This window comes from Rhagoletis pomonella, unplaced genomic scaffold (assembly GCF_013731165.1).
Source record: "Rhagoletis pomonella isolate Grant_MI unplaced genomic scaffold, Rhpom_1.0 Rhpom_scaffold_00013, whole genome shotgun sequence".
NCBI classification, from domain to species: domain Eukaryota; kingdom Metazoa; phylum Arthropoda; class Insecta; order Diptera; family Tephritidae; genus Rhagoletis; species Rhagoletis pomonella.
Window position 1 is genome coordinate 4,798,472 of NW_023458567.1, and position 27,130 is coordinate 4,825,601.

Consider the following 27,130-nt stretch of genomic DNA (forward strand, 5'->3'; position numbering starts at 1 on the left):
GGAGCTTTCTATGGATTCAATATGAACGCGCACTGAGTAAAAGCCCTTTCTGGTCGTTACTGTTTCGAAAGCAGGTCTTTTTCTGCGGCAGATTTTCAAGCATTCGATGCAAGCGAAGTTGCGCTCGAAAGATTCAGGAAAATTTAAACTAAAACTCCCGTCGCTAATATTTGATTCCTCTCCTCAGCACGAACGAAATCAAGATCTCAATTTATGTTTTTTTACTCAGGAGCCCTAGTTCTAGTGTCGTTATGGTATATATCTGATTTTATTCACTCTTATTAGTAATAGCATTTCAATCGAGCTTTCGAGCAAGCTTTCGAGCGATTCAATTTTGCGCGTTTGTCTTAGCCTTCAAGTAAAGACATATCTTTATAAGAACCAAGCGGTAAACGGAAGCAAGAACTGTTGATCTTTAGCCAACTATAGGTTGGCAAAAATTTCACGCCAACTTTTGCGTATAACCGCATCAAACCCTTTTTTAATTTAACTTACAATTTTGAAGTGAAATTTTTAATGCTTATTAACCCTTAGCCTAAGAGCGCGCGTGTGTCCCACTTACCTTTTCTATAACCTTTTGCGGTGGTATGTACTTATGTATGTACGCTGACGTATAAAACCAAGTCCAAGACAAGTTGGCTGTCTTAATGGTAAAATTTTCGAAACGCGCTGCAAAAACAAAAGCAGAAATCCGAAAAAAACGTAATCCAATTTCAAAGTTATCCGCTCATTTATCAAATATTTTATTAGACGAAGGTGGGCATATGAATGTGTGTGTGATAAAAATTTTTTAAACAGAAAACGAAACAAAAAATAAAAAAAATTAAAAACAAAACGCCAATGGCTAACACACATTCATAGCGCACACAACCGCAAGGAGTAACCAGATATTAAAAAAAAATAAATAAATTTTGCTCCACCAAACTGACCACTTTAACCACTTCCAATTTGTTGCTGTTGTTTTGAAATAATTTTTTTCGTTTTTTTTTACCCTTTTTAAAAGTTTTTTTTGTAGCAAAAAAATTTGCAGACAGCAAAAATAAACAATTCAAAATTTTAATATTTCTGCGCTTTATACACATCCATTTGACTGCAGTCAACAAAACTCGCTTATTAGGGGGCGGGCAATGCAAAGTGCAATCGAACGACCGGATTTTGTCCGCAGACCGGATTACTTATAGCAGTTAACAGCGCGCTGCGTAGACGCACAACCAGCGAAGAATTAAAACTCGGCAACAATTTCACGTCAGCGAAGACGACGTTGTTCATAAGACGCGTGCAAATCGAAGACTGCTTGAGCGCTAGCAACTACGAAGACGTTAAGCCTGAGCGCCGAGTCCAACAACCAAAGACGCTGAGCTCGCGAAAAATAAGCTAGCGTTGGCTTCAATACTCCAGCCATGCTCCATACGTCGCGCGCTACCTTAGGAGCTCACCTAGCTTCGTATGCGCGCTGCTTGTATGAGTCTTAAGTGCACGAAGTATGTATACATTCGAAAAATAAATTTAAAGAAAACATAAGAATGCTTTGAAATACGTGCCTGTGTTGATTATGAAGACGCGCTTCATAGCCCCGTCGCTAACGTTGTCTGCTTGCCGCGTCTCACCCACTACTTTTCTGAGCTTACTAACTCTCTTGCGGTACCATACTTTGTGGACGCGTTACTTGTATAGGCGTTAGTGGGAGAGTATAGCCCACCTTCATGCCGCATTCTGCGCGCCGGCGCAAATACGCGCAGATCAGCATTTTAGCGCAGTGTTGTTTTTCAATAACAGCCATGGCATGCACGCGCGCGGGCTCCATCAATGTGTTACTTTTGTTGCTGCTCTGGTCGCCACAGCTGCTATGCGCTGCCATTCAACGTTGACAAAATTTAAATAATTGCAGCAATTCACCGTTCAAGCGGCGCAACAAGAAGCAGCCAAGCTCACACTCAACCACTTGCGCGTGACTTTACAATTTCTGTGGCTCGTTCGCAGTTGTTGCGTTCAACTGTTCTTTAACATTGCCTGGCGCAGTGTTTGTTTTGTTACGATTTTGTTTATCACTATTCGCTCCATTAGATTTTCTTTTCTCTTCTGCTTTCATGCGATTTTCTCGGCTTTATGACGGCATATATTAGCGCGCGATTTCGCGTCCGTCTGGCTGCCAGTCAGTCCAGCACTTTAGTCAATCTGGAAGTCAGTCAGCCAGTCAGCCATAGAACAACGGTCTTTCGAATAACAGTTGCTTCCAAGCTAACAGTCCGTCCATTGGTCTATTTCAATGATGCGGCAACAAAGCCATATGCGGCGAGTAGAACATTCAATGCCGCTCGTCGCCCATCGCCGCCTTGCTACGCTCCACTGGCTTCGTCACCTCGTCGTCAACGGTGTTCTTGTGCGCTTTGGTGCTGTTAGCTGTTTGGCTGTAAGCGGCTCCAATTGCGCCGTGTGACTCTCGGCTGTAATTCAATTGCAATCTAGAAATCGCAGCACCGCGACTTTTAACTTCTATTTGTGATTTGTGATTTGGCTTCCTCCTGCGGTTTGCGGTGACGATAGAATATTTGTGGTTTCATTGATCGCCAACTCGTTATGTGGGAAAATTACGCGAATTCTTCTGCGCTTCTAATGACAAAGACACGCTCGCTTGTGAATATACATATGTGCATATGTGTGTTGGAGAATGTTGCAATAGTGTGGTGCCTCTGACCTCTAACGTTACACTGTCGGTAGCTAGTCAAGGCGATATATGAATTTATTGTTATTAGTGTAGATAATTAGTTATCTTTGATTCATTGATCGCTGACTATTTTTCACACGCAAAAGTTGCGGGAAGTGTTTAGCCGCTGGCGACCTAAGATGAAAATTAAAAAAAAAAATATTTTGGACATCGCAGAAGCTTTATCATTTATTTCCTTTTGTCTCTGCTTCGAATCAGTACAAAGAAAATACGATGGATTCTTTAAGTGCAACGTTGGTGAAGTAGGGAGGCCTTAGAGAGGAATTTTCTAGCGGAGTGGGGTAAGTTAAGGGAAAGGTTTTCGTTCATCGGACCCTGGAGGTTCATTTGGTGTTTGTTAGCTGAGTGAGCTGCGATCAAGAGTCACATAAGAATTTTAAGGCCACAGCAGGCCTTACGATAACTTCATCCGTTTGAGCTAGCCGAAGTTGAATTTGATAGAAACTTACGGTGCCATAGGCAGAAGAAATAATCTTCTCGTCAAGGGTAGGCGTCAATGTCCCCCACGATGGAACAAATGCCTGCCAAATGTTGATCTTGAGATAAACAATTATTAGGCACGATGCACATTAGAGCGATACGATTCGCGATACGATATGGAAGCGTGAACGATATGGAAGCGTAATCGGCATGCTGAGTACGTGGGAATTGGTAGGAAGCTATGAAAACTGAATAATATCGCCTGCGTATCGGCCGAGCGTCACGGTTTGCTATCACACGCATATGGTATCGCGTGTCGTATAGCTCTTATGTGTCCTGCACGCATTTCGATGTCGCTTTCATATCGTATCGCCTATCGTATCGCTCTAATGTTCATCGTGCCTTAAGGTGGTTGAACGACCTTCTTCAACAGAGTTAGGTTCGATTTCAGAAAAACCTATTCATTCCTACGATACACCAAGACTAAGTTAGACTTCAAAATTCAAACGTATCTGATTTATTCTCTGATAATAAACTTGGTACAAAGATCACGTAAAGACGTGATGATCCAGAAAACAGGCTGGTGTCTGGTGTCAGGGGGTGGTCTCGTGTTTTCTGAGAATTATTCTGAGCTTGTGCTGTTTGTTCACAATACTGAACTTCAGACCACATCTGTTCGTTTCTGTAACTCTTCTCTACCGATTATTTATCTACTGGTAGAGAATATACGTCATTATCTACAACTCACCAGCAGTAGAGAACAAGGCTACGATTCATATATGAATTCGCCTTGACAGAGAATTGTTAGAGAAACGAGCTACTGGTCCCCTTGGAGACTACTAATTTCAGAGGGAACAAACTCAGAAGGCAGTTAGTACTAGGGGAAATGCGTGCCCTTCGAAAGCCCAGGTTACTCGCTAGTCCCACACATGAACGGTCTGTCCACGCAGACAGAATGCCGATTCCGTTCGGAGCATATTCTGTTGTAATGCCACACATTGGCAAGACAAAGACTAACTGAAGTAGTTCTAGAAATTTGTAGGTAGACTGAAAGCAGCTTGGACATACGGAGTTAGATACTGTTCATCATCAAAGAGCCGTTCCTCAGAAGCAGAAAGACTTTGCTGGGCTGACCGACGTGTTCGAATATAAACATTTTATAGTACGAGCGCTTTATTAAAAAGTTTAGACTAGAGTTGTAGCATCGCATCAAGTCTTTGTTAATATTCAATAAATCACCGGAAATTTCGCGGTTACTTCACAAAGAAATTTTTCTAAAATAATGTTTGCATTTTTGCATATAAAAATTAAATTTACTTGATAGAAAAGTTACGTCTGTGCCTAATTTGCGACCACACAACGTAATGGCAATTTAAATGCAATTCGACTTTCTTATGTAAAAGCGCCAATTTCTAAATTATCTAAAAATTAATAACTCTGTAGCATCCAACTACAGCGCAAAGTATTTACAAACAATTTAGCTGGCAAACAAAAAAAAAATTTAGTGCCACTGTTGTCGTCTCAGCTGCCACCCGAAGCCATTACCACATTCCAACGTTCGAGCGACAACAAAGCGCTGCCAGCCTTCGGCTATTGATGTATCCATTGAGGCATCTAACTAACAGTGCGCATGCGCGCGCATCCACAACGAGTTTTAGCAAAGCGCTGGCGATCGGGACAAAGCGAGTTTGTAAACGCAGCCCAACCTCTACAGCTTTGATGGCTTCCCATTATTATTATTTTTTTTTTGCTGCTGTGCTAAATTCGCTACAACCACATTCCGTACGTGCTGACCCAACTGGAGTGCAGTGCGTCGCCGTGATGTGCTGTGCTGTTGTGGAAAAATTACGCTCTATATGCGCTTGCGGACGACACAACAGCTACTATCGTGAGCAAGCCTCTAGCAATGGAGCTGATGACGAGTTTTGTAGGTTGACTTCAACTGCAACAAAGCAATGTGATGCGGAGCGCTGGATGAACTGAAGCGGACGGTGGTGATGTGTCAATATGTCGCATGCGATTGAGGAAACAGCAAAATATTTAACGAAATCGAGTCGACCAACCAAACCTGTTTACTTGAAAAAAAAAATTTTTTTTTTAAAGTAGAAAAGCTGTCCATGGTGCTTGCAAGCGGGCACAACAGCCAACAAGCAGGCTTCCGCGCGCCCGTTGGGCTCCTACGATCTTGAAAGATGACTGAAATGCAAATATATTTCAATTGCAATTTCCTATATTTTTGGCATGATATTCGATTCGAAAAATATTCCAGAGAAATTCATTAAAACCAACGCTCAAACAATGCTTGACTGAGTGCCTGCGGTTGCCGCAAGGTAAAATTATGTTTGGTAGGAAAATTGTGGATTGCCTTTAGTAAGGCTTTTCAAATGGGAAAATATGCACATACAAAGAAAATCGATTTTTCACACATTAAAAAATGCATAGAAAAAGGTATTTAACAAAAAAGGGCGTGTACGATGAATGAGTGTGGTGCCAGCACCTTTTTCGCAGCAGAAGCTACTGAGATTGTGAAGCCTCAGCGCTTTTCACGTGAGCGCATAACAATTTCAGCTCGTTTGCACTAAAATATGGGTGCAACACAGGAAAGCATAATTGTGCCATTGTTGTTGTTGTAACAACATAGAAACTCTGCCAAGAAGTTTTAAGGAATGCCGTTGGTTCAACAGACCTTGGGTAGACCCGGCTGTTATGGGAACGACGTGGCTGTCGGTAGGACCAAAAAGAATAACTACTTTCCCGGAATCGAAATATGTCGAAATTTAATTTTTTTTAACTTCATTTAAATTTTTAGGACCTTATTCATAAAAAATAAAGTAGATATAAAGAGCTCTATAAAGGGACATTGTCATACAAATTTTCGAAAAATAAAGCAGTTTTCTTTAATTTTTATGAATTTGGGTGTTAGTTTTTATTTTTTTACTACATCATTTTTAGTTTTTTCTAACTTTCTTTTGCTTAAATTTTTGTCAACCATTTTTAATACATATTTTTTTTAAACCTTTCTTTTTTTTAGTTTTTTCTTCCTTTTTAACGTAATTCTTTTCACAAGCATTTATTCAACTTTCAATGCAAGTTTGTTTAGGTAAAATCTTGCATTAATTTTCAACCACCTCCCTTCCCTATGAGCTAAATAGTGAAACTTGAAGCTAGGTGGCGCAATAGTCGAGATATTTGAAACCCCTGTAGAATACACTCGGAATAGAATTCTTGAAAACCAATATTTTTCGATCGGAAAACTCTGGTTCTCTTCAGGAGACTTTCAGTAATAAGATCCAATTGTTTATTTAACCATTTCTTAGTACTAACGATTTTTTATTGGTCCCCCCAATGAATTCTTCGGGGTTTTTGGCGGACCTATAAATTAAAGTTGCGATGAAAAAATGGTTAAATAAAAATTTGAGTATTATTATAGGGAATCTGCTGCAGACAAATTGAGTTCTCAGATAGAAAAATATTGATTTTTAAGAATTCTATACCATTTCTACGAAAAGTTGTTTTCCCCCCATACAAAATACATGGAAAATTTTGGGCGCTTTGAGCGACCTCTAAATATCTTTTAATTTTGAAATAAAAAAATTGGGATATTTTTTTTTCGGTATAGAACAATCCTAGGGGGTGAGAGCATAAAAATTCCGACTTTACTTTTCCACGTGTATTTTTGGACCACCCTAATGTACATACATATATATGTAAGTAGGTATTTTTATCCACGTATTTTATTATTTTTCGTACCCATCAATTTTATTTGCCGCCACACAGTGAAACTCCAGCGGTGCATTGTATTGCTCCGAACGAACTGCTAATTTGGAGTAAAATCGTGAATTGTTTATAAGATCAGCCATCGCACAACTGCTGTTCGCGGATGTCAAGCCATTAAAAATTGTTTGTTATTTTTTGCCATTGTTTTTGTTGTTAGACTGAGTGCTCGTAGTGGTTGGTGATTTGATTGCTTTGCTCGTTGGCACACTTCGCTTGAAAGCGTACCTTAAAAAAAAAAAAAAAAAATAATGCAACTTGCACTCGCCCAAAATGATTCTACATTTGCATTTCTTACATTTTCAACTGGCTATTTGTAGTTATTCGATACGTGCAATGAATCCGAGCCGAATATTATTATATTTAAAAATCTAAAATAAATGACAATAGGCATATTCACGATCCGGTGCATACTGACTAACATGGGGCATAGATAGCATAAATAGCATGATTGGATAATTTTGTCGTTGTTTCATGTGTTCAAACAAAAACAAAATTAGCCATTGATGCTATTTATGCCATCTATGCACCATGCTAGACAGAATGCACCGGATCGTGAATACCCCTATTGATATCTATGTGTATACATATGTATGTATGTATGCATATCGATATGCACTGTCAAATAATAAAAAATCGATTTATCGATTTCAATATCGATAGCTTTATCGATTAGTATCTTGCACAATATTAGGTTTGTTCGTCGAGCAAAAAATTTGTACGAATTTGTACGAATTATCATGATTTTTGCCCAAATCGCATTCGTGCAGACCAAAAAATTATTCAACATCCAATTGTCTACGATAATTTGAATAAATAAGTTCGTTAAATTTAAAAATTTATAAGCACGAGCGTTTTTTTTAATGAAAAACGAAGTAAATACTTGTTGATATAATTAATTTAGTTAATTCCAACGATTTGAACCTAACACGGCTGTAAAAAATTGTATTCGCAATGGGAATGCAATTGGAACCAGAGTCGATTTAAGAAACCCGACAGCTAGTACGATAAAGAAATTGAAATGTATGTTAAAGAAAGTCAGAACAACAAGAAATATACATGTATATCCTGTTTTTGTCCATCTGAAAGAATTTTAAAAATTCTATAAAAATTTCTAATGTTTGAAATGCAACCGTGGACAACAGCTGGCAGGAAACCCAGCAAATTCCTGCAAATTTGCGTTCGTGCAGAAATTTGCAAGTTTCTCAACATGAGAGAGAATTTGTTCTTACTCTCTAATATTTTGAGTGTTGGATAATTCTTGGTGGATTTTCGACGAACAAACCTATTATAATCATATACTTTGTTTTCAGACCATAAAAGAACGGTCGGAGTGGTCTTCTTGCTTCTTGCTGATCCAAACTTTGCTTGGAAGCTTTTTTATGTTTTTTAACCGACTTCCAAAAAAGGAGGAGGTTATCAGTTCGTCGGAATATTTTTTTTTTTTTTTTTAACTTTGGACCACGTCAACCGATTTCGATAATTCTTTTTGAATCGGAAAGGTAGTGTCGCAGAGGTGGTCCCATACTAATCTGGTTAAGATCCGATCAGCGGATCATGAGATATATATATGTATATATATTTTTTTTTTATATGAAAGTGGAAGTCGGTTTTTTTTTGCTAAAAATTACTTGTTTTTTATAAATTTTGTGCAACTGTTTATATTTCTTTTCGCCTTTGTTGCTCGTATCGTATCGCTTGTATAGAGTTTTCTCGATAGGATGAAAGTTATGCATAGCAGCCCAGAATTGTCAACATTTGCTTAAGGAAAATTCCTACCAGCTTCTATCGCTTCCAACTTTCTTTGCCCCTCAACTCAATTTCGTTAATATAAGCGCACCTACAGCCCCACTTGCATACATATGTAGGTATGTATGTAAACGCACGCATGTATATATGTATGAATGTAAGGTAACTGTTTTCTCAAATTAAATTCCAAATTTCAATACTGTTATACATAATCGAATTCGAATATGAATGCGTTGTGTCAGTGCACTTTGTGGCTCTTGCCTATACAAATATATATTTAATGTTGTTTTTTTTTACGCTGTTAAATGTTTATATGTAGACTTTCTCGCCGAAATGCATTTGGGTGCATTTACATAACTACATACATAATGGAAATGGCAGCATATCAAACATACATAAGTACATATGTATGTGCATACATATATTTATTTTAACATTTATATTATTCACCTGGACTTCAAATGCTTTTTTTGTCTTTTTTGTTTTGCTTTCTTGTATTTTGTTGCTGTTTTTTTTTTTTGTAATACATACTGAAGTGCTTTGCAAGCGTACATACATACATATTGAGGAAAACAAACTTCGGCAGCAACGTCAACATGCAGCCGCATTCTCGCCTCCCCAGCAGCTGGACTTAATGCATTTTTACAAATCACAAAAGCGTAAAATTCGAAAGTTTTCGCTTTGTTTTCCGCTGATGTTGCCATTGCCGCACTGCATTTTACACATATTATTTACAATTTGTTAATGCTACTTTGGTTTTACTTTTTATTTTTTATTCAAACATATTCGTTGCGTGTTGCCATTGCATTCGCATTAGAGCTAGCAGCTGTAGCTGCCATCCGCCGTAGTTGAAATTGAAGATTACATTGAAATTGTACCCCGCACTGGGGCTTTCGCACCCACATTGGGTGTGTATTAGTCGGGCAGTGCGGCGGCGGGGGTGTTGAAACGGCCGTTTGTTTGCGTGTCAGCTGACAACTGTCCAATCGATCGTCGCTGTAACATCAGCTGCTAAGGTGGTGATAACAATGCTGCAACTGCAAATGTAACATATTTAAACGCTCCGACAATATTCGAAAAAAGTTACAAAGAGTTCCCAAAATGCTATGGAAATTGAATTGTGCGAACTAAAATGGACAAGTGGGCACTAAATTGATGCGTAGCGGGAAGTTGTCACGCACAAAAGGCGACGAAAATTATGTGTGTATCAAAACAATTTTACTAAGCAGCGGTTACATAAAGTAATACATAGGCATGCGGAAATTGTTTAGAGGGCTCTTGAAGACGACAGCAAAAAAACACGCAATGGATACAGATTGATTTCGTTGTGCCCAATGGATCAAGTGACGAGGTAATACGAAACAACATGGTTGTAATTTCGACTTGCAGTTCCTGAATTGGAAGAAAACAAAAACGTAGTTATGTATGTCTCTAGTAGCCTATTTTATGCTGTTTTATCTTGTGTAGATGTCGGTAGCGATATATATTGACTTCCTGTGAACCACATATAATTATGTTTCTCTACAATACAAGTTTCAAGGGAGATGAACTCAAGCAAAGGGCTATTAATTTGGTTTTTTACAACAAAGTTAGTTAGCTCAACTCCAAAAAACGGCATTCATAAGATTTTCTCTATACAATAATGTTTCTATCAAACATAATCATACTTTAACTAACAATTTAAGCTTGGCGTTTGGGCCAAGTGCATCCTCTATGCAACGCAGTTCTGGTTTCATCGTTTTAACAATTTCACCGCTTCTCCGAAGAAAGTTGTTATATTTTTTTCTTTTTATTTAATTTATTTTACGGTTTTGTAATACTCCGCGAGATTAACTTCTCTGTTACCTGTAATAAAAACATATTATATATTAATTCTAATTCGTAAGATTAACTTTTAACGCTAGCACAAACACTGAAGTGAGAAAAACGAGCATAAATCAATGAATACCTCTTTTGAACTTTAGAATCTCTATAAGCAGCCTTTTTTCTGCACACAAGTGTGAATACTTTTTGATTGTAGACCCTGCAAATTTAATTTCTTGAGCTACGTTATTTCTTATTATAATTTTTTATGTTTATTTTAATACTTTTTTGCTGCTGTCAAATTGCTAATTCTAAAAACAATAATTATTTACGGTTTAAATATGCAAATAACATATTGCAAAGCTGATTGTGAACTCGACGAACGTAAGTTCAGTATAGGCGAAAGTTTTCAGATTGCAAGCCAGTGCGCTACCTACCATTGTGATGCTGAAAGCAGTATATCTGCGATAAGTTTAGAAAGATTGATAAGTTCGTACTTTCTGCGGTTTTATTTCTTTTATTTTCGCCCCCCAATAGCTGCGCGGAGTCTTTGTCGACAGAGCATTCCAGAGGATAATTCGAAGCCATATCCCCATTGCTGTAAACGAAATGAGTGTGGGACGTGATTGAGTTAGGCTAATAGCAAAGACGCTTTAGTTTCTATTGATACGGAGTTAGTATTAGAAAATACGTTAAAAACTGTATTTAATGTATTGGTTTTTATTTGAATAATATGTTATAGCCATTAAAAGGCCGTTGATAAATAAATAATAATAATAATAATAACAATAGATGTGTTTGCACATCGTAGTATCAATACAACCCCATGAGAAACACTTTCAATCAATTTTCTCAGTGTTGCTCTGTTGTCAGAGTTAAGGCATCCAAACACCTATGCGATTCTGTCGCAACGAATCCGCCCCGTTTTTGATTCTACAGACGTTACTGCCTCGAAAACGCAAGTATGCACACATCTGTGCGATTTTATCGCAGCAAAAACTGTCAAACTTATACGGCTGTGTAAAATGACGTTGAGCAATACCACCAGCTCCGTCAGAATTGGGAAAGACCTCTCCGAGCCGTTCGCCACAATACGGGGTTTCAGACAGGGCGACTCCCTTTCATGTTGGAGAAGATAATAAGAGCTGCAGAACTGAACCGCTCAGGAACAATTTACTACAAGAGCGTGCAATTGCTGGCTTATGCCGATGACATCGACATCATCGGTAACAAAAACCGCGAAGTCTGTTCTGCCTTTTCCAAATTGGATAGGGAAGCAAAGCGAATGGGTCTGGTGGTAAACGAGGACAAGACGAAGTATCTCCTGTCATCAAACAAACAGTCAGCACATTCACGCCTTGGCACCCACGTCACTGTTGACAGTTACACTTTCGAGAAAGTAGAGAATTTCGTTTACTTGGGAACCAGCATTAACACCGATAATAATGTCAGCATTGAAATCCAACGCAGAATCACTCTTGCCAACAAGTGCTACTTTGGACTGAGTAGGCAATTCAGGAGTAAAGTCCTCTCTCGACGTACGAAAACCACGCTCTATAAGTCACTCATCATGCCCGTGCTGGTATATGGCGCTGAAGCATGGACAATGACAACATCCGATGGACAACAGACGATGGAACGATGAGCTGTATGAGCTTTACAACGATATGGACATAGTGCTGCGAATTAAAATACAGCGGCTCCGCTGGCTTGGTCATGTCGTTCGAATGGACACCGACGCTCCAGCTCTGAAAGTATTCAACTCGGAACCCGCTGGTGGTAGCAGAGGAAGAGGGAGGCCCCCACTGCGATGGAAAGATCAGGTGGAGAAGGACTTGGCTTCACTTGGCGTTTCCAATTGGCGTCAGTTGGCACAGAGGAGAAACGACTGGCGTGCTTGGCTGAACTCGGCCAAAATCGCTTAGGCGGTTACAACAAAAAAAAAGTATTTTTCAACAAAAATAAAATTCTTATCTTTTCTAAATCAAATATGTATGTATGTTTTGTTTAAAAAAAAATTTAAAAAAAAAAATATTCAAAATCAAGTTTTTATGTTTCAATTTGTTTTGTGTCTGATTCATGATATTAACGCGTACGGATAACTTATTTTTTGATAATTTTAAATTTTTAATATTTTTCAGAATGGCTGCATTTCTTTATACATTCCGGACAATCCCATTTCACAGCCGGAATAAACAGAATGCGTTTGAAATATACGTCAACATATCATCAGGAACGTTCTGAAGAATAAATAAACAAAAAAGTTTATTCCAAACGTTCAGAATGAATGAAGAAATGCAGCCAATATAAATTTTTTGAACGTTGGCGTGTCAAATGAAAGCTTTTGGGTCTTTCTGATTGGTCGGAGCAGAAAGCTTTCTGATACAACTCTGCGCTGAAATGGTTTTCAAACGAGTGAAATGATTTAACTGGTTAAATTTTCCAACAACAATTGCATGCGATTTAACTTGTTTATGAACATGTTTTGTTCATTTAACTAGTTTCAAGCCCATTTAACATGTTTAGCTCGTCAATTTGAACGTAGTATTACGTTCAATTTTGTTTTAATATTGTAAAATCCTTCTATTGACCTTTTTCGTTCTCAAGTTCTCAAAACGCGGCAGTCTGCGATTTCCGCACGACCAACAAAAGAACTGTGAATGTTCGAATAAATCGCTGCAGCAAAATCGACAAGAGTGTGGTTTGCCATTTAAAACTATGGTCGGCATTGTTGTAATTTTCGTCGGAACAGATTCACACCGACAGAATCGCCTAGGTGTTTGGATACCTTTATTGCTTTGCTACAGAATGCGAAATATAGAAACTCCTTAACATTTCTTCTCTGGTGGCGTTGTTATTCTTGCTACCGAACCCGGCTGCATTTTTTCAGATTTTTACGGGTCGACCTAGATATGTAGAATTGTTCACCGTTAAATAGTCCTGATTTTTTGTTAGTAAAATATGTTTTCCTTCTATCATATCGACGCCTAAAAACCTTACTATGTTAAGTCTGACTAAGTCAGGTATGGTTTGGAGGCGTCAATATTTTACTTGCGCTTTTGTTAAAGAAATATTTGATTTTTTCACTTCTTTTATTTCATTTTGATTTTTTTTTTCAAAATACTAATACATAGTATGTACTTATTTATATTTATAAGCCGTAATAAACTCGTATACTTCGAATAAACATATGTACACACCATATATTTCGCCAAATAATTGTATGTTATATGTACTAAGGCTTTCACTTATCAATACTTATTTTTATCTAATACACACTAAAATATTTTTTTCACTAAAATGCATGGGTACTGTATTCCCTAACGAATTACATATGAATGTAGTCTAATTTGTGTTTCTCTTAATTGTTTTATATGTATATGGGGAATTATTTTTCAAACCCTCAACCACCCGCCACCTGCCTTTTTTTCTTGTGAAAGAAAAAATGTTTTGAGCACATGAAAAAAATTTGCATTTTTGATGTCGTCTGGTCTTTTGTGAAAAATTAGTGGTTTAACCTCCAAATAACTGTCTAAAGAGAAGCTTTTCACTAAAAAAAAATTCGGGTATTTCGTCAAAAGTGGTCGAAAAAAAATTAATAAAAAATATTCAAATAAATTCGACTAAATCACTGTTTTGGGGGCTCTATGGTTCATTGGACAAGAATCCGATGTCGGTTTTCAAACTCAAGATAGCGTATCCAAGATGATGGACAGTATTTTTGTAACTTTTTACCGATTTCTACAAAATTATGTGTAGGGGTCATCTTGAAAAAACTGACATCAAATTCTTGTCCAGCAAGAACTCCCAAAATAATGAACTAGTCGAATTTATTTGAATATTTTCGACCATTTTTTACGAAATATCTGCATGTTTTGGTTTGAGGTTAGACAACTTATTTTCCACAAAAGACCAGACGGCATCAAAAACTACACTTCAAATGACAAATTGTTTAATGTGCTCAAAAAAAATGTTTCCCCACGAGAAAATGGGCAGGTGAGGCGGTTGATCTCGAAAAGAGTTCCCCATATGTATGTAATTTATTTTACTTTTGCGCCATACAGCGGAAATGGTTATAGCTGATTTAACTTTTTTTTTTCTTTACACCCTGTACTTTTGCACGATACTTCTTCCGCAACCGCTGCAATGGTTTCTTCACAAATTTTGCTATGGAATTGCCTACGTTATGTTGAGGTAATAACTTATCTTTGCTTTGCACTTTGTTAACTCACGATATTTAACGATTTAATGCAAACGCTTACCAACAAATCTAGTTCTAAAAATTTTAGTACCACAATGTGTGAATCGAGTTGTGTGTGACACAGCTGATCGTTAGCGATCGTTATTTTGCGTAGTATGTATATCGATTAATCCACTCTGTGGTGCGTTTGTAGCAAGTAACGGGAAAAATGTGAATTTTAAAATTAAACCACTAATATGCAAGTTAATTTAATGCCTTTGTGTTTTTCTGATTTATATGAGGTTATGCTTATGAAAGTATGTGTCCGACTCTTTTCACGCATATTTTTGGTATATTAAATAACTTATTGTATCAATTTGTATACGGGTCTGTATTCGGTTGCTAAATATAAAATACATAGTATGTATGTATACATATGTGTAGTTTATACCAACTGCCTATATTTAAATATATATATTCATATATGTGTATATTATTATTTAGTTAAATGGTATAACACTTTTCTCTACTTGTTTTTTATAAACATTACTATGTATTTACTTTTACTAAAAATTGGTGTATATACTATAGCTGTAAACATGTACTGTACTTAGGTGTATGCAATGCTGCACTTGAATATACATATACATATGTATGCATTTGGAACCTGAGCTAGTCTATTTTCGCAGTAGAACCGAACAGAAAACTATAATATTCAAAAATAAATAAAACAAACAAACAAAAAAGGCGGCATATAACTACGTTTTCATTAAAACAGTTTCAATTTATTTAAATTACTATTTTAAATTATAATTTAAAACATGCATTTGAATTTAAACTATTTCATAATAATTAAAATAAGAAATTTATAGACGAAATGATACATTGAAAGTATTCGCTTTTGTAAAGCTGAAAGGCTCTCTTGTCCTTTTTTGTTGAAAATACACAATTTTCACAAATTCAATTAAAATTACATATTTGCATACACTAAAAATATACATAAGTATATATTAAAACAAGATAAAAAAAATTTAAGTTATTGATTTTCGCCACAATTTATCCCGATAAAAATTCTGCAAATCATAATTATACTAAACTAAATTCTAATTAACTAAACAACTATTTGACGGCACCGCCTGCGCTATCATCATCATCATAACGTCTAACCCTACCCTCTTTAATCACCGCTTCACTCGCACTGTCATTGTCACCTGATAAATTAACACCTCCAAACCCACCTCCGCCGCCTTCGACACCGTCACCGTCGCCACCCCCTTCATCAACTCCCATGTCTCATTGACGCGCCGAACGTTCCGTTTCCAAGAGGCACTCGCGCACAAGTATGCGTGCATGTACAATGCCACGCTTCAAACGCTCCGTCGAACTACGTGATCCTGTATATGTTGGCCTAATATCGCGACCCATCTCCTCTATTACCGCCAATAGCTGCGCATACTTGCTCAGGCCATTGCCGGCTGCTGATGTGCCCGCCGTAGGCAAATTGGCAGTGGACGTCATGGGCGTTGTTATGTTGGCCGATGTTTGCGTGGTTATGATAACCGGCGATGTAGATTGTGGATACTTTAGCTGTGACTGTGCTGCGTTGAGTATCGCTGCGGCGTTGCTGCCCACACCCAGCGCAGCACTAACACTCATGCCACCGTTGCCAACATTAGCAAGACCCATGCTACCTCCAGCTTTGCTAGCGGCAGCAAGACTATTTCCGCCACCGCTATTCCCTGCGCCACTATGGCCATGGCTACTTCCGCTGCTGGCACGTTGCGTCGAGGCGGGAGAGGCGATGGTATTCGATTGTTGTTGAAGAAGTGCCAGTTGCGCCTGCAACTGCTGCGTATATTGAAGGGCAGCTACCGCCGCAGCAGCCGAGGTGCTCGTCGATTGCTGATGATAATCACGTTCACGCTTGCTGTACAGGTCCCGTACGCCGCCACTTCCTTTGACACTGCCGCTCAGTACGCTATGATGCAGGTCAAGCACTGTGGTGGCTTTTGAAGAACTAGAACTTGCACCGCCGCTGCGGTCACGCGGATGATGGATAGCAGAGATTTGTATTTGCGGCTGTTGTTCGCGCTGCTCGCGTTGCTGTTGATAGTTGTAGAAATTTTGCACTTGTGAACGAGGTATTGGGGTCACCGTGACGTCACTCAGTTTAGACTCGACGGCTTGTATGTCCATGATATCCATTTCGATACTGGCAGCGTTTTGTGGCAAGTGTTCTACATATGAAATAAGAGCGAGAATACAACATACAACCTTATCAGTAATACTGTGCTGTTTTGATAATCAAATTCTTGCACTCACATTAGAAATCTGCAAAAAGAAAACAACGCGACCCACTTAAAATTGGAAAATGAAAATTTTCTTTTCGTTGCTCTCGTTTTTGTCTTTCCACGCAGGTAATTTTTTCTTTTTGCTATGAATTTTCGTTACGAATGTGTGGAGGAAAACGCAGTTACGTGAAAAAATGCAGCAAAGTTCTCTGATGAAGAGCAAAATAAGTGTGAGTTGGAAAATTAGAAGTGTTTGATTAAGTGGGGGCAAGCGAAAGCCAAAACGGCGCGAATGATGGCACAAAACAAAAACAAGAATGAATGTCAGAACAGGGATAGATCACAAAACTTCCACTGGAATGCACTACCGGACGTCACTGGAATACACTACCGGAAGTATAGGGTGGTAAACGCTGGTTTCACCCTGTTGCATTTGGTCCCAACCGATATTTGGTCCCATATAATATCCCATTCCTTGTAACTGTAATTCCCATTTCCAATTAATTAATTAATTACAAAAATTTACAAGATGTGGCATCATTTTTATTGGATCATTCTTTCATTACCCCATCTTCCGCAACAACAACAACGCTAAGTTGCTTGAATGCGGTCATTCGCGCCTTCACATCTTCCTACTCTTTCCCTCTCGCACACTATCAATGCATTGTCGAGATTTCCACTCAAATGCTTCAACTGCCATTTCGAATATGCGCTTTTCTTGTTTTTGCTTTTGAAGTTGTTTGTGCACTCGTTACTCGCAATTTTAGCCTAACCGTCGCATTATACTCGGTGACATCTGCTCATTTTTAAGTAAAAATTAAATTAAAAATTGTGAGTTTCACTAGTTTAGGAAATATTGATAGTAGATAAATGCAAAATTGTTAAAACTATATTCCGAAGTAGTTAGGAGGAGCTGTTCATTTACACCAGCAGTCAATTCCGCTTACAGTCATCTATACTCGTCTTATTTTCTTTGAGTGGCGTTGCTAACGTCTTGTTATTGATAAATGCCGTCATAGCATTCTACAAATATCGACCTTGCTCCTGCGAAGCAACTTTTTGCGTGTGGAAAATTATTTTGGTTGAGGTAGTGATTTTTGGTGTTTAAATTATTTGCAGCAATTTAAAAATCATTTTAGAAAAGTGCATTTTTCATGTTGCTCCTATTGCACATTCGCCGCTGGGTGTCTCCGTATTGCACAATTGCGGAAATTCAATCAGCTGAAAATGGATAGGGAAATTGCAATAAAAACGAAAAACATGCATACAAATCTCAATGTGGGTTGCCTTGTTTCAAGGCGTTCCGTGATGGATTTTCTTTTATCTGATTTTGTTAGTGAAACGTGAAATTCTTAAACTGCTATGAAATCTTTCGGTAGTTATTTTAATATTGACATGCCAAGAATGATACATCGCGTTGACACGCTCGGCGTACGAAAAAATAATTAAGAGGTCATTTAAGAGTGCCAGGTTAAATCCAGCACATTTATAATCATAAATTATTTTTTTATTTAAGGACATTCGGTTCGTTTCGTACATTCGTAAATGTATAGTTGACTTTACTGATCTTTACAACACTTATATTTGGTAGAAATGTCAACGTTTGCTTCAACAGCAGAATATTTTTTTTTTTTTACTTTTTGGCATTTAAAGGATATTTCCGTCAGATAAAAATAAAATCTTGAACTCTTTCGTTTACAGGAGAAAAAATCGTTTGCATTTTGCGTCAAAATTTATAAAAAGATTTACAAAAAAATCTAAAATTGCACTTTTCTATCTATTCTCTATTTTTCCCAATTTTTCTTTTCGAAACGTCTGCAACATTTTTTGTGCGCTGGAATTGGACAACACTGGGCAGCAGCGAACGGACAGAGTACAAAAAAAAAAAAACAAAAAGCTACGATAAGAAATTAGCGAAAAAGGAGGCGTACAACGAGTGCCAATTGCCGCTTCGAGCCTCGAATGTCAGTTGGATTTCGAATCGACAGCGATTTGACACGGTAGCAACAACAATTTACTCTGCGCTAGCAAAAAAACAATAACAACCACGGTAAACAGCCCAAAAGTCAGCGTAGAAGAACGAGTGCATACACTTGGAAACGAGCAACAATTCAGCGAGTGAATAATTCCGCCGGATGACCGCGCGTCGCGCAGCTGTTTTATATTGCCTACGTTTGCTGTTGTATTTGCTTGCAAAGCCATACACAGCCGCTGCCAAAGCAGCACAGTCGAGCTTAGTGAGTGAGTAATCGTCGCAACGGAAAAAAATCTTTAGTGAAACCCCCACGCTGAGGTGTTAAAACGATTTAAATCCAGTAGAAAGAGCTTTTCCAAGTAGGTAAATCAAGAAATAATTTAGTAGGAAGTCACATCAAGCATATAATAAAATATCGGAAAAAGAATTGAAGTGTTGGACGAAAAATTCGTCAGGAATTACGGTAAGTGCCCTTCCGTTTGCAGTCAGCCAACGCTTAAGGAATACTATAAAAAAAAGCGAGAAAAAAACGCTCAACTACATTGAAAAGTGCACACCACAGCCCCAAACGACAGAAGTAAAGCATTCTCAGCCGAAAAGCCAGCCATAGAAGCAATAGCAATAAGCTTATTCGAAGTTGCACAGCCGCAGACGTGGACAAGTTCCAACTCCCACAATGGAATACATTTCAGTTGGTCAGAGCGTCAAAATTAAGCGCACAGATGGCCGTGTGCACGCCGCAGTTGTGTCGAAAATCAACGAGTCTGGTAAATCGATCACGGTGGAATGGTACGAACGCAACGAAACAAAAGGCAAGGAAGTAGAATTGGACGCCATACTCGCATTGAATCCGGAAATTCTACAAGATCCCGAGCCGGAACAAAATGCCGCACCCGAACCGAAGAAGCAAGCGACAGCACCCATAAACCTGGCGCGCAACGCTACTCAAGGCGCCATCGGTCATCGCACCAATCGTGCTACCATCAACGCCACCAGTCTGCTCTCTTCGTCTGCTGTCTCGGAACACTCGGAGAACATACCGCCGCCACCGACTACAGGTATAGTGCGCTCGCGTACCACCAACAATGCAACACGTCTAGCCTCTGCTGCTGGGAGTGGCAGCGCTGGGGGTGGTGGTATTGCCATGAGTACCAGTGCCGGCAATTCATCTTCGATTGCGTCCAGCTCGGTGGCCGGCAATGTGGGCGGACGTCGTTCCTATGTGGTCAAAGAAGTCGAGCGACTGAAGGAGAATCGAGAGAAGAGGCGTGCACGTCAAGCTGAAATCAAAGAGGAAAAGAATGCGCTCATGAATCAGGATCCGGGAAATCCCAATTGGGAGACAGCGCAAATGATACGTGAATACCAGAGCACTTTAGAATTTAATCCACTTGTCGACGGGCAAGTCTACGAGGATCATCAAATAACAGTATGCGTACGGAAGCGACCACTTAGCCGGAAAGAGGTTACACGTAAGGAGATCGATGTGATTTCGGTGCCGCGCAAGGACACGCTCATCGTGCATGAGCCACGCAACAAAGTCGACCTAACAAAATTCCTCGAAAATCATAAATTCCGCTTTGATTACGCATTCGATGATCACTGCGACAATGCCATGGTCTACAAGTGAGTACTTATATACAAATAGATCTACAGATAAGTAAATGTACATACATACATATATTGTATGTATGGATTTAACGGCTGCTACCTACTAACACTTATTTGACATATTTTGTACACATATGTACATTAAAAGCCGGACAATCGAAATTGACAAGGCTTTGTGTAGCGTGGATATAGCAGGTTTTGACTGCAAAACATAGACTTTTGTATATGCTTGCTTGCACTAAGCCTAATGTATGTATATATGTATGTACATATGTCTGCAAATATGCACATATAGAGTTACGTAGCAAGTTTAGTTAATGTCTTGGCAGCTGGACGGATCACTGACTTCACCATTGCCTTCACTTAAACATTCAAGTAAATCTTGGGGCTCAGGGGGTTTGTATGTATGCCTGTGTACTGACTTTGTCGTTGTCTCCATATGTTCTTTGTTTACTAATGCCATAAACGCTGACTAACCAAGCAACTGGTTCAGCAATAACTCCATACAAATGTATGTACATAGATACAAACATATTTTATTTTGTTTAGATTTTTCGTGCTACCTTATAGAGCTACAAATAAGATTTTAAATGCTTAATGCTATTAATTTAACTTGCAACATTTTCCAAACTTTCCTTCTGCGCCCAGTGCATGAAGAGTAGCGGCGGTAGAGCAACCGCTGGCGCAGACATGCTAGTTGAAAATTTCGTTACTCATTTTGGGTGTGCTGATTGATGTAGCTAGTTACTGTAGTTACTGGTAAAAAACAAAAAAATAAAAATGTGAAAGCTAGAACGGCAGTAAAAGGCGAAATAAGAAAACAATGCAATCAAAAAATAAAATAGAAAGGCAGGCAGTCAGCGCTTTGTAGCCACTTCTATTTCACACAAATTTATTGTAATATATTTGTATATACAGTTTAAATTAAAAAAAAAAGTCAGTTGCGGTGCTGCACAAGAGGTTGGCGCTAATGCTCTTGCCATCGCGACCACCACTTTTCCAGCATTTTTGGCTTTTCAGTAATATGCGGTTTTTGTCGAATGCATTTTCTTAATTTTTCTTTTTTTTGTAAGAACAACACAAAACCAACATGCACAAACATGCATATATGTATGTATGTATGCATACATATGTAGTTTATATTCAAAAATTTTAGCAGTTTTGTAGGGTTGTGCCACGACTATTGGCAAAGTTTGCGCTTGCGGTTTTGATTTTAGCCGTTGCTGCTTCACAATCATTCGCTTGCTACTAAAAATATTTCGTGGCAACCGCTTGAAACCACTTTTAACCAGTTCTTTTCATTATAACTTGGCTTCTATTGGCAACGTAAAAAAGATTTTGCTTTTTGGTCAAGTTGATGCATGCGAAAGGAAAGGAGTAACGAAAAATCTTTAGCTATTAGCGTAGTTTGCGGGAAATTTTAAATATTTAAAATTTGTTTCATTTGCTGAGCAGTGAGATATTTGCACACTTACCACAAAAAATTGCTTTACTCCGGCCTGCGATAGCATTCGTTTACATGCACCAGCCATTAGTAATATTAGCTTTTATTGCAAATATTGATGCCGATTTTTCAATATGTGAAATGAGGTAAATTCGAAGAGAGCCAAGCAAAAAACACTTCGGCAGAACAATTTTTACTCTTAACAATTTATATGCGCATATGAGCCAAAGAGTTTCGGAACTATGCAAATGTTATTAGTTTTTTTTATTGCTAGGCTAAGACAGCTGTCTGCTTAAATTAAAGCATTTTTATTATTATTTACCTGGCCCTGTTTAATTTCCTCGTTTCATTGCATATGTTTGTAGAAAAAACATGAGTAATGATGCAGTTTAATAATTGACGAATGGAATCTATTTTTTCTTATCAATTTAACTCTTTAGCGCACACACTTAATCAGCGATGCCATTTATAGATCGTTAGTTCGACGTTAATTTCATTATTATGTTAATGAAAGATTTTAAAGTTCGGCAAAAGAACTCTTGTTGGAGAAACCAGCCCTAAGAAGTTGATTATTTTTTTCCAGTTCAGTGCTCTTCAGTTCAGTGTTCAGAGGTTTCATTCCTTACCGTAATATCGCACATAACCACAAACCCACCCGTTCAGGTGTATCATATATTAGTTTTGCACCTATCGGTTTACCATTTTTCAGGCAATCGTATAAATTTTCCGCTGATTCAAACCGAATTAAGGCGGTGCAGTAATTTTGACAAGTGATTAATCGTTGCATTAGTATGTGCACTCCTATCATCCTTATCTTACAAGTCAGCCACCATATTCCTTCTTGTCATATCATAACTGCGATTAGTTACATATTTTTACTACATATGTACATATGTATTTACTCCAAATGCTTTAAATTTTGATGCCATATCGTATTCCAAATAGGTACACTGCTAAGCCCTTAGTGCAGACAATTTTCGATGGTGGCATGGCGACATGTTTCGCTTACGGCCAGACGGGCGCCGGAAAAACACACACCATGGGCGGCGAATTCAATGGCAAAGTGCAGGACTGTAAGAATGGCATTTATGCAATGGCAGCACGTGACGTTTTCACTTTTTTGAAAAGTCCACGTTATCGTGCGCTCAATTTGGTTGTGTCCGCTAGCTTCTTTGAGATCTACAGTGGAAAGGTAATGCATGTGAAATGCTTATATACGCTACATATTTATATATTCGCAATCGTTTATTATATTATAATTTTCGCATGTACACAGGTCTTTGATTTACTCTCTGACAAGCAAAAATTGCGCGTACTCGAAGATGGCAAGCAGCAAGTGCAAGTTGTGGGCTTGACTGAGAAGGTCGTCGATAGTGTCGAAGAAGTGCTCAAACTCATACAGCATGGTAATACGGCGCGCACCTCAGGTCAAACGTCGGCCAACTCTAATTCATCGCGTTCGCATGCCGTTTTCCAGATTGTTTTGCGCCCGCCGGGTTCAACAAAAATACACGGCAAGTTCTCATTCATCGATTTGGCTGGCAATGAACGTGGTGCCGACACATCTTCGGCCAATCGACAGACACGTATGGAAGGCGCTGAAATTAACAAGTCACTGCTGGCGCTCAAAGAATGTATACGAGCGTTGGGTAAACAATCGGCTCACTTGCCATTCCGCGTATCGAAATTGACACAGGTTTTGCGTGACTCATTTATTGGTGAGAAGAGTAAGACGTGCATGATTGCGATGATATCGCCAGGGTTGAGTTCATGTGAACATACATTAAATACGCTCCGCTATGCGGATCGTGTCAAGGAGCTGGTGGTTAAGGATATGCCGGATATGATGCGAGAAGGTGATGGAGAACATGCCATTATGGAGGAGGACGAAGATCAAATGGTCGTACAGAATAATCGATCACATAATCACAATATTAACAATAACAATAATAACAACAAGAACAATGGACAAATGTCGGAGAACGATTTGGCGTTATTGCGATCGCTAAGTGTGAGTTTTAGCCAAAAATTCAAATCTTCGATTATTTTTGTTACAATTTTAAATATAAAAAAAAAAAAATCTATTTTTTACAGGAACACGATATGTCCGATGAGTTGCTCGTGCAACATGCAGCTATTTCCGATTTGCAGCAACACGAAGAAATGGTAGTGGATCAGCATCGTTTAGTCAATGACTTTCTGTCACAGTTTTTGCCCGAATCCCTACGGCTGTACGATCTTACCAATTATGTTGATTACGATCAGGATGCCTACTGTAAGCAAGGCGAAGCGCTTTTCACACAACTTGCCGAATTAGCAACTAGTTGTAGAGACTTAATGGCCGATTTTCGGGCTAAAATGGCCAAGGAAGAGATGTTGTCGTGCACTGTTAAGCCCACAGGCGGTAAGCGCTAAGTGGTTGGCTACTAAATAGAGAGCGAAATGCACATTAAAAGCAACTACATTTATAATTATATGAAAAATAATACATTTAAAATCCAGAAAAGCGATGTTAATGCACAGCATAGCAGTGTTGAATGACAGCAGTAGAAAAAAAAATTAAGAAAGATTATGATGTTGAATACCAGCTACAACAACAGCAACAATATAGAATCGCAACAACAACAATTAACTGATAATACGTATAAAAAGATACAAAAATACTCTAAAAGAACTAAAGTAACGCAACCACATCACCAACACAGCAAGTAACAAACAAAAAAATATATCGAACACCGCATTTTCGAGATGTACCTAACCTGAAGGTGGTGGGCGTAATATTCATTTATGGTGTTTATATATAAGCATTTGCAAATGCATACACATCAACACTACGTTTATTAGACGCGCAACAGCAGTTGTCTGCAACAATAATCTTAATCATTCTTTTTCGAGTGCACACGGGCATGTACTATGTATTTCAATTGTACGCTGTAAGCTTATTTTTGTATAAGTTTCCCAAAAGCAAACTTTGTAAACTTTGTGTATGTGTCGAAAAAGCGAAGTCGTGCGTATTAGACATCAAAGTCATGCAGACAGCCGCATCACTTGCATTACATCTGTTTCTTGTGGTGCCTAATTAACCAGACACTAATCTCAAAAGCGATCATCAACAATCAAAAACTACCGCCACGCACTAAGCTGTCGTTCAAGCTAACAGCTAGCGCAGCGCTCATCAATTGTCAGCAGCAGTATAATGCTAACTGGCATCTGCAACACATTTCTAGCGCATATTCTACTAACTTTCATCTAGCCAACGCGTCACAATCTCCTCAAATCTCACCTCATTCACTCCACACGCACACATGTAGTTGTTATATACCATTACTATCGATGCCCAAGTTGGCTGATTGATATACGCATGCGGAGTTAAGACGTTGTGTGGACTTGGACGTTGATTTAATGTTGATGATAATGATGTTGAAGTTGAATGCATATTATAATTTTAATAATAATGTTTCGTCTTTTATCTTCCTAAGCTATTTATTTTTTGAATTTAATATTTTTTTATACTTACATGGAAAAACGGCATGACAAAAACATAACCACAAATTGTGAACCTAAGAAATTTATAGAAAACGCAAGTATTAAGAGATGCTTCATCATCGAACGTTGTTGTAGGGAAAGTCCCAGTATGGGCACTTGAAATCAAAAGACCATTTTAATTATAAAAAGATGCTATATGGCAGCGAAATCGCATAAGCAATGATAAGCAAACACTTATTATATATGTGTGTGCAAAACAAAGGGACATTTTTCTGCCATATAGTTGTATTAATCCAATGTATTAAACTATCTATACAATGCGTATTTATATGTATTTAAAAAATGTACGCCAATAATCTTTTAATTGTAGCCTACGCCCGCCCTATGCATCATTTTCACTTTTTTTGTTATGTAAGCCTTTGTACAACGAACCACACAAGCAATCTTACGCACATGTCGTCCTCCACCCGCACCTTATCGCGCTGAGATAATCCTACACTTGCTTTTCTTTATTGAAATTATTTTGTTTTGAAAATTTATAATTTGGTTACACAGAAAAATGTTTTCTTTAAACGGTGCGCCAATCTTCCAGATTTTTAAACGCACACATGTTTTTTAACCTTGTTTTGGCTACTCTTCCTCTCTCATTCATTTGCGTAATTTGCCAAATTCTCTAAACCCCTTAAAAACACTTACTTGCTAAAAAGACATTTAAAAAAAAAAATAATTCCGTAATAATTCCGCAAATTTTTTTTTCAAGAATTTAGAAAATCGGCACCAAGCATAAATCAAAAAACGCCACCAGCAATACTAACAATAACAAAAACAACACCACCATTTCAAACCACAGCCGCTCCCTCGCTGGAGGAGTAGCGCAATTATATCTACAATGTATTTTTAAGCTAGCTGCACGCGCAATTAAGTAAATACATATGTATGTAGTAGATCGGGTAGAGTGAAAATTACTACAGCAAAATTTGAAACAAAAATTTCAAATAAATTTAATATGAATTGTGCGTTTGTAGCACGCATTTTTGTGCTCCGCGCCGCAGCCGCAGCAGCAGCAAACAATTACTACTACTACTACTACAATATTATACTTACTATATTAAAAAAAAAACGTTTGCAACAATAAAAGCAACAAAAACAACAAATAAACATGTATCGTATTGTTTGTTGATTTTCTTAAGCTTATCGCGTATAGCGGAAAAATTTATATTACCAACTACAAAGAAGTGCTTCAAAAATAAAAGAATAGAAAAGAAAGAGAATTTCCTTGCAAAATTTGAATGAGAAACGTATTTAGTAGCATCTAATATTTAAATTATATATACACGTAAACAAAAACTAAAGAAATCGATAAAAGTAAAAAAATAAAAAACTTTAAAAATTTAAATTAACAAATTAACAATAAAGTGTGTTGTGTTTTATGTTATTGTAGAGCACGGGAGGAGGTGAATGGCAGGCGGGAACTCCGAATTACTTACAAAGCGCAGCAAAGGCTGTGACAACCAAAAAAAATCCCAGTTTTTGAGAATTTTGCCGAGGTGACAGCAGTTCCGGCTACGACACCAATACATTGTGTAAACGCCAATCTATTCCTATTATTAAACTTATGAGTAACTTTGACGAAAGCCCAACGGATGTGCAAAAAAATAAAGAAACTGCAATC

At 38.1% G+C, this 27,130-nt stretch overlaps 3 protein-coding genes across 7 annotated transcripts in view; 1 reads left to right on the forward strand and 2 right to left on the reverse strand.

Moving 5' to 3' along the window:
• The window catches only part of LOC118748553 (estradiol 17-beta-dehydrogenase 2), a 40,338-nt gene extending 38,994 nt beyond the window's left edge, over positions 1-1,344 (reverse strand). The window contains exons 1-2 of one of the 2 annotated variants that reach the window (XM_036483077.1): positions 992-1,344; positions 563-669 (exon numbers count right to left, since the gene is read on the reverse strand). The gene's annotated coding sequence lies outside the window, so the exon portion shown is untranslated. Of the gene's footprint in view, positions 1-562; positions 670-929 lie in introns of both variants that reach the window. The other variant, XM_036483076.1, reaches the window with a different exon arrangement.
• Positions 1,345-15,156: 13,812 nt separating this feature from the next.
• Positions 15,157-17,337, reverse strand: LOC118748557 (mucin-19). The gene is made up of 2 exons (XM_036483080.1): positions 16,974-17,337; positions 15,157-16,888 (listed from the first exon to the last, which is right to left on the reverse strand). Exon 2 carries the CDS (start codon positions 16,854-16,856, stop codon positions 15,945-15,947), a length of 912 nt encoding a protein of 303 aa, XP_036338973.1. The 5' UTR covers positions 16,857-16,888; positions 16,974-17,337; the 3' UTR covers positions 15,157-15,944.
• Positions 17,338-17,686: 349 nt separating this feature from the next.
• Positions 17,687-24,510, forward strand: LOC118748560 (kinesin-like protein Klp10A). Of its 4 annotated transcripts, none has more exons than XM_036483085.1 (5): positions 17,687-17,773; positions 18,804-20,543; positions 22,918-23,164; positions 23,249-23,983; positions 24,067-24,510. In XM_036483085.1, the coding sequence occupies exons 2-5, from the start codon at positions 19,594-19,596 to the stop codon at positions 24,385-24,387; spliced, it is 2,253 nt and encodes a 750-aa protein (XP_036338978.1). In that variant the 5' UTR covers positions 17,687-17,773; positions 18,804-19,593; the 3' UTR covers positions 24,388-24,510. The 4 variants fall into 4 exon arrangements, with proteins under 4 accessions (XP_036338978.1, XP_036338977.1, XP_036338980.1 ...); XM_036483084.1 differs by having other exon boundaries at positions 17,690-17,773; positions 18,801-20,543; XM_036483087.1 differs by lacking the exon at positions 17,687-17,773 and adding an exon at positions 17,950-18,029.
• The last annotated feature ends 2,620 nt before the right edge of the window (positions 24,511-27,130 follow it).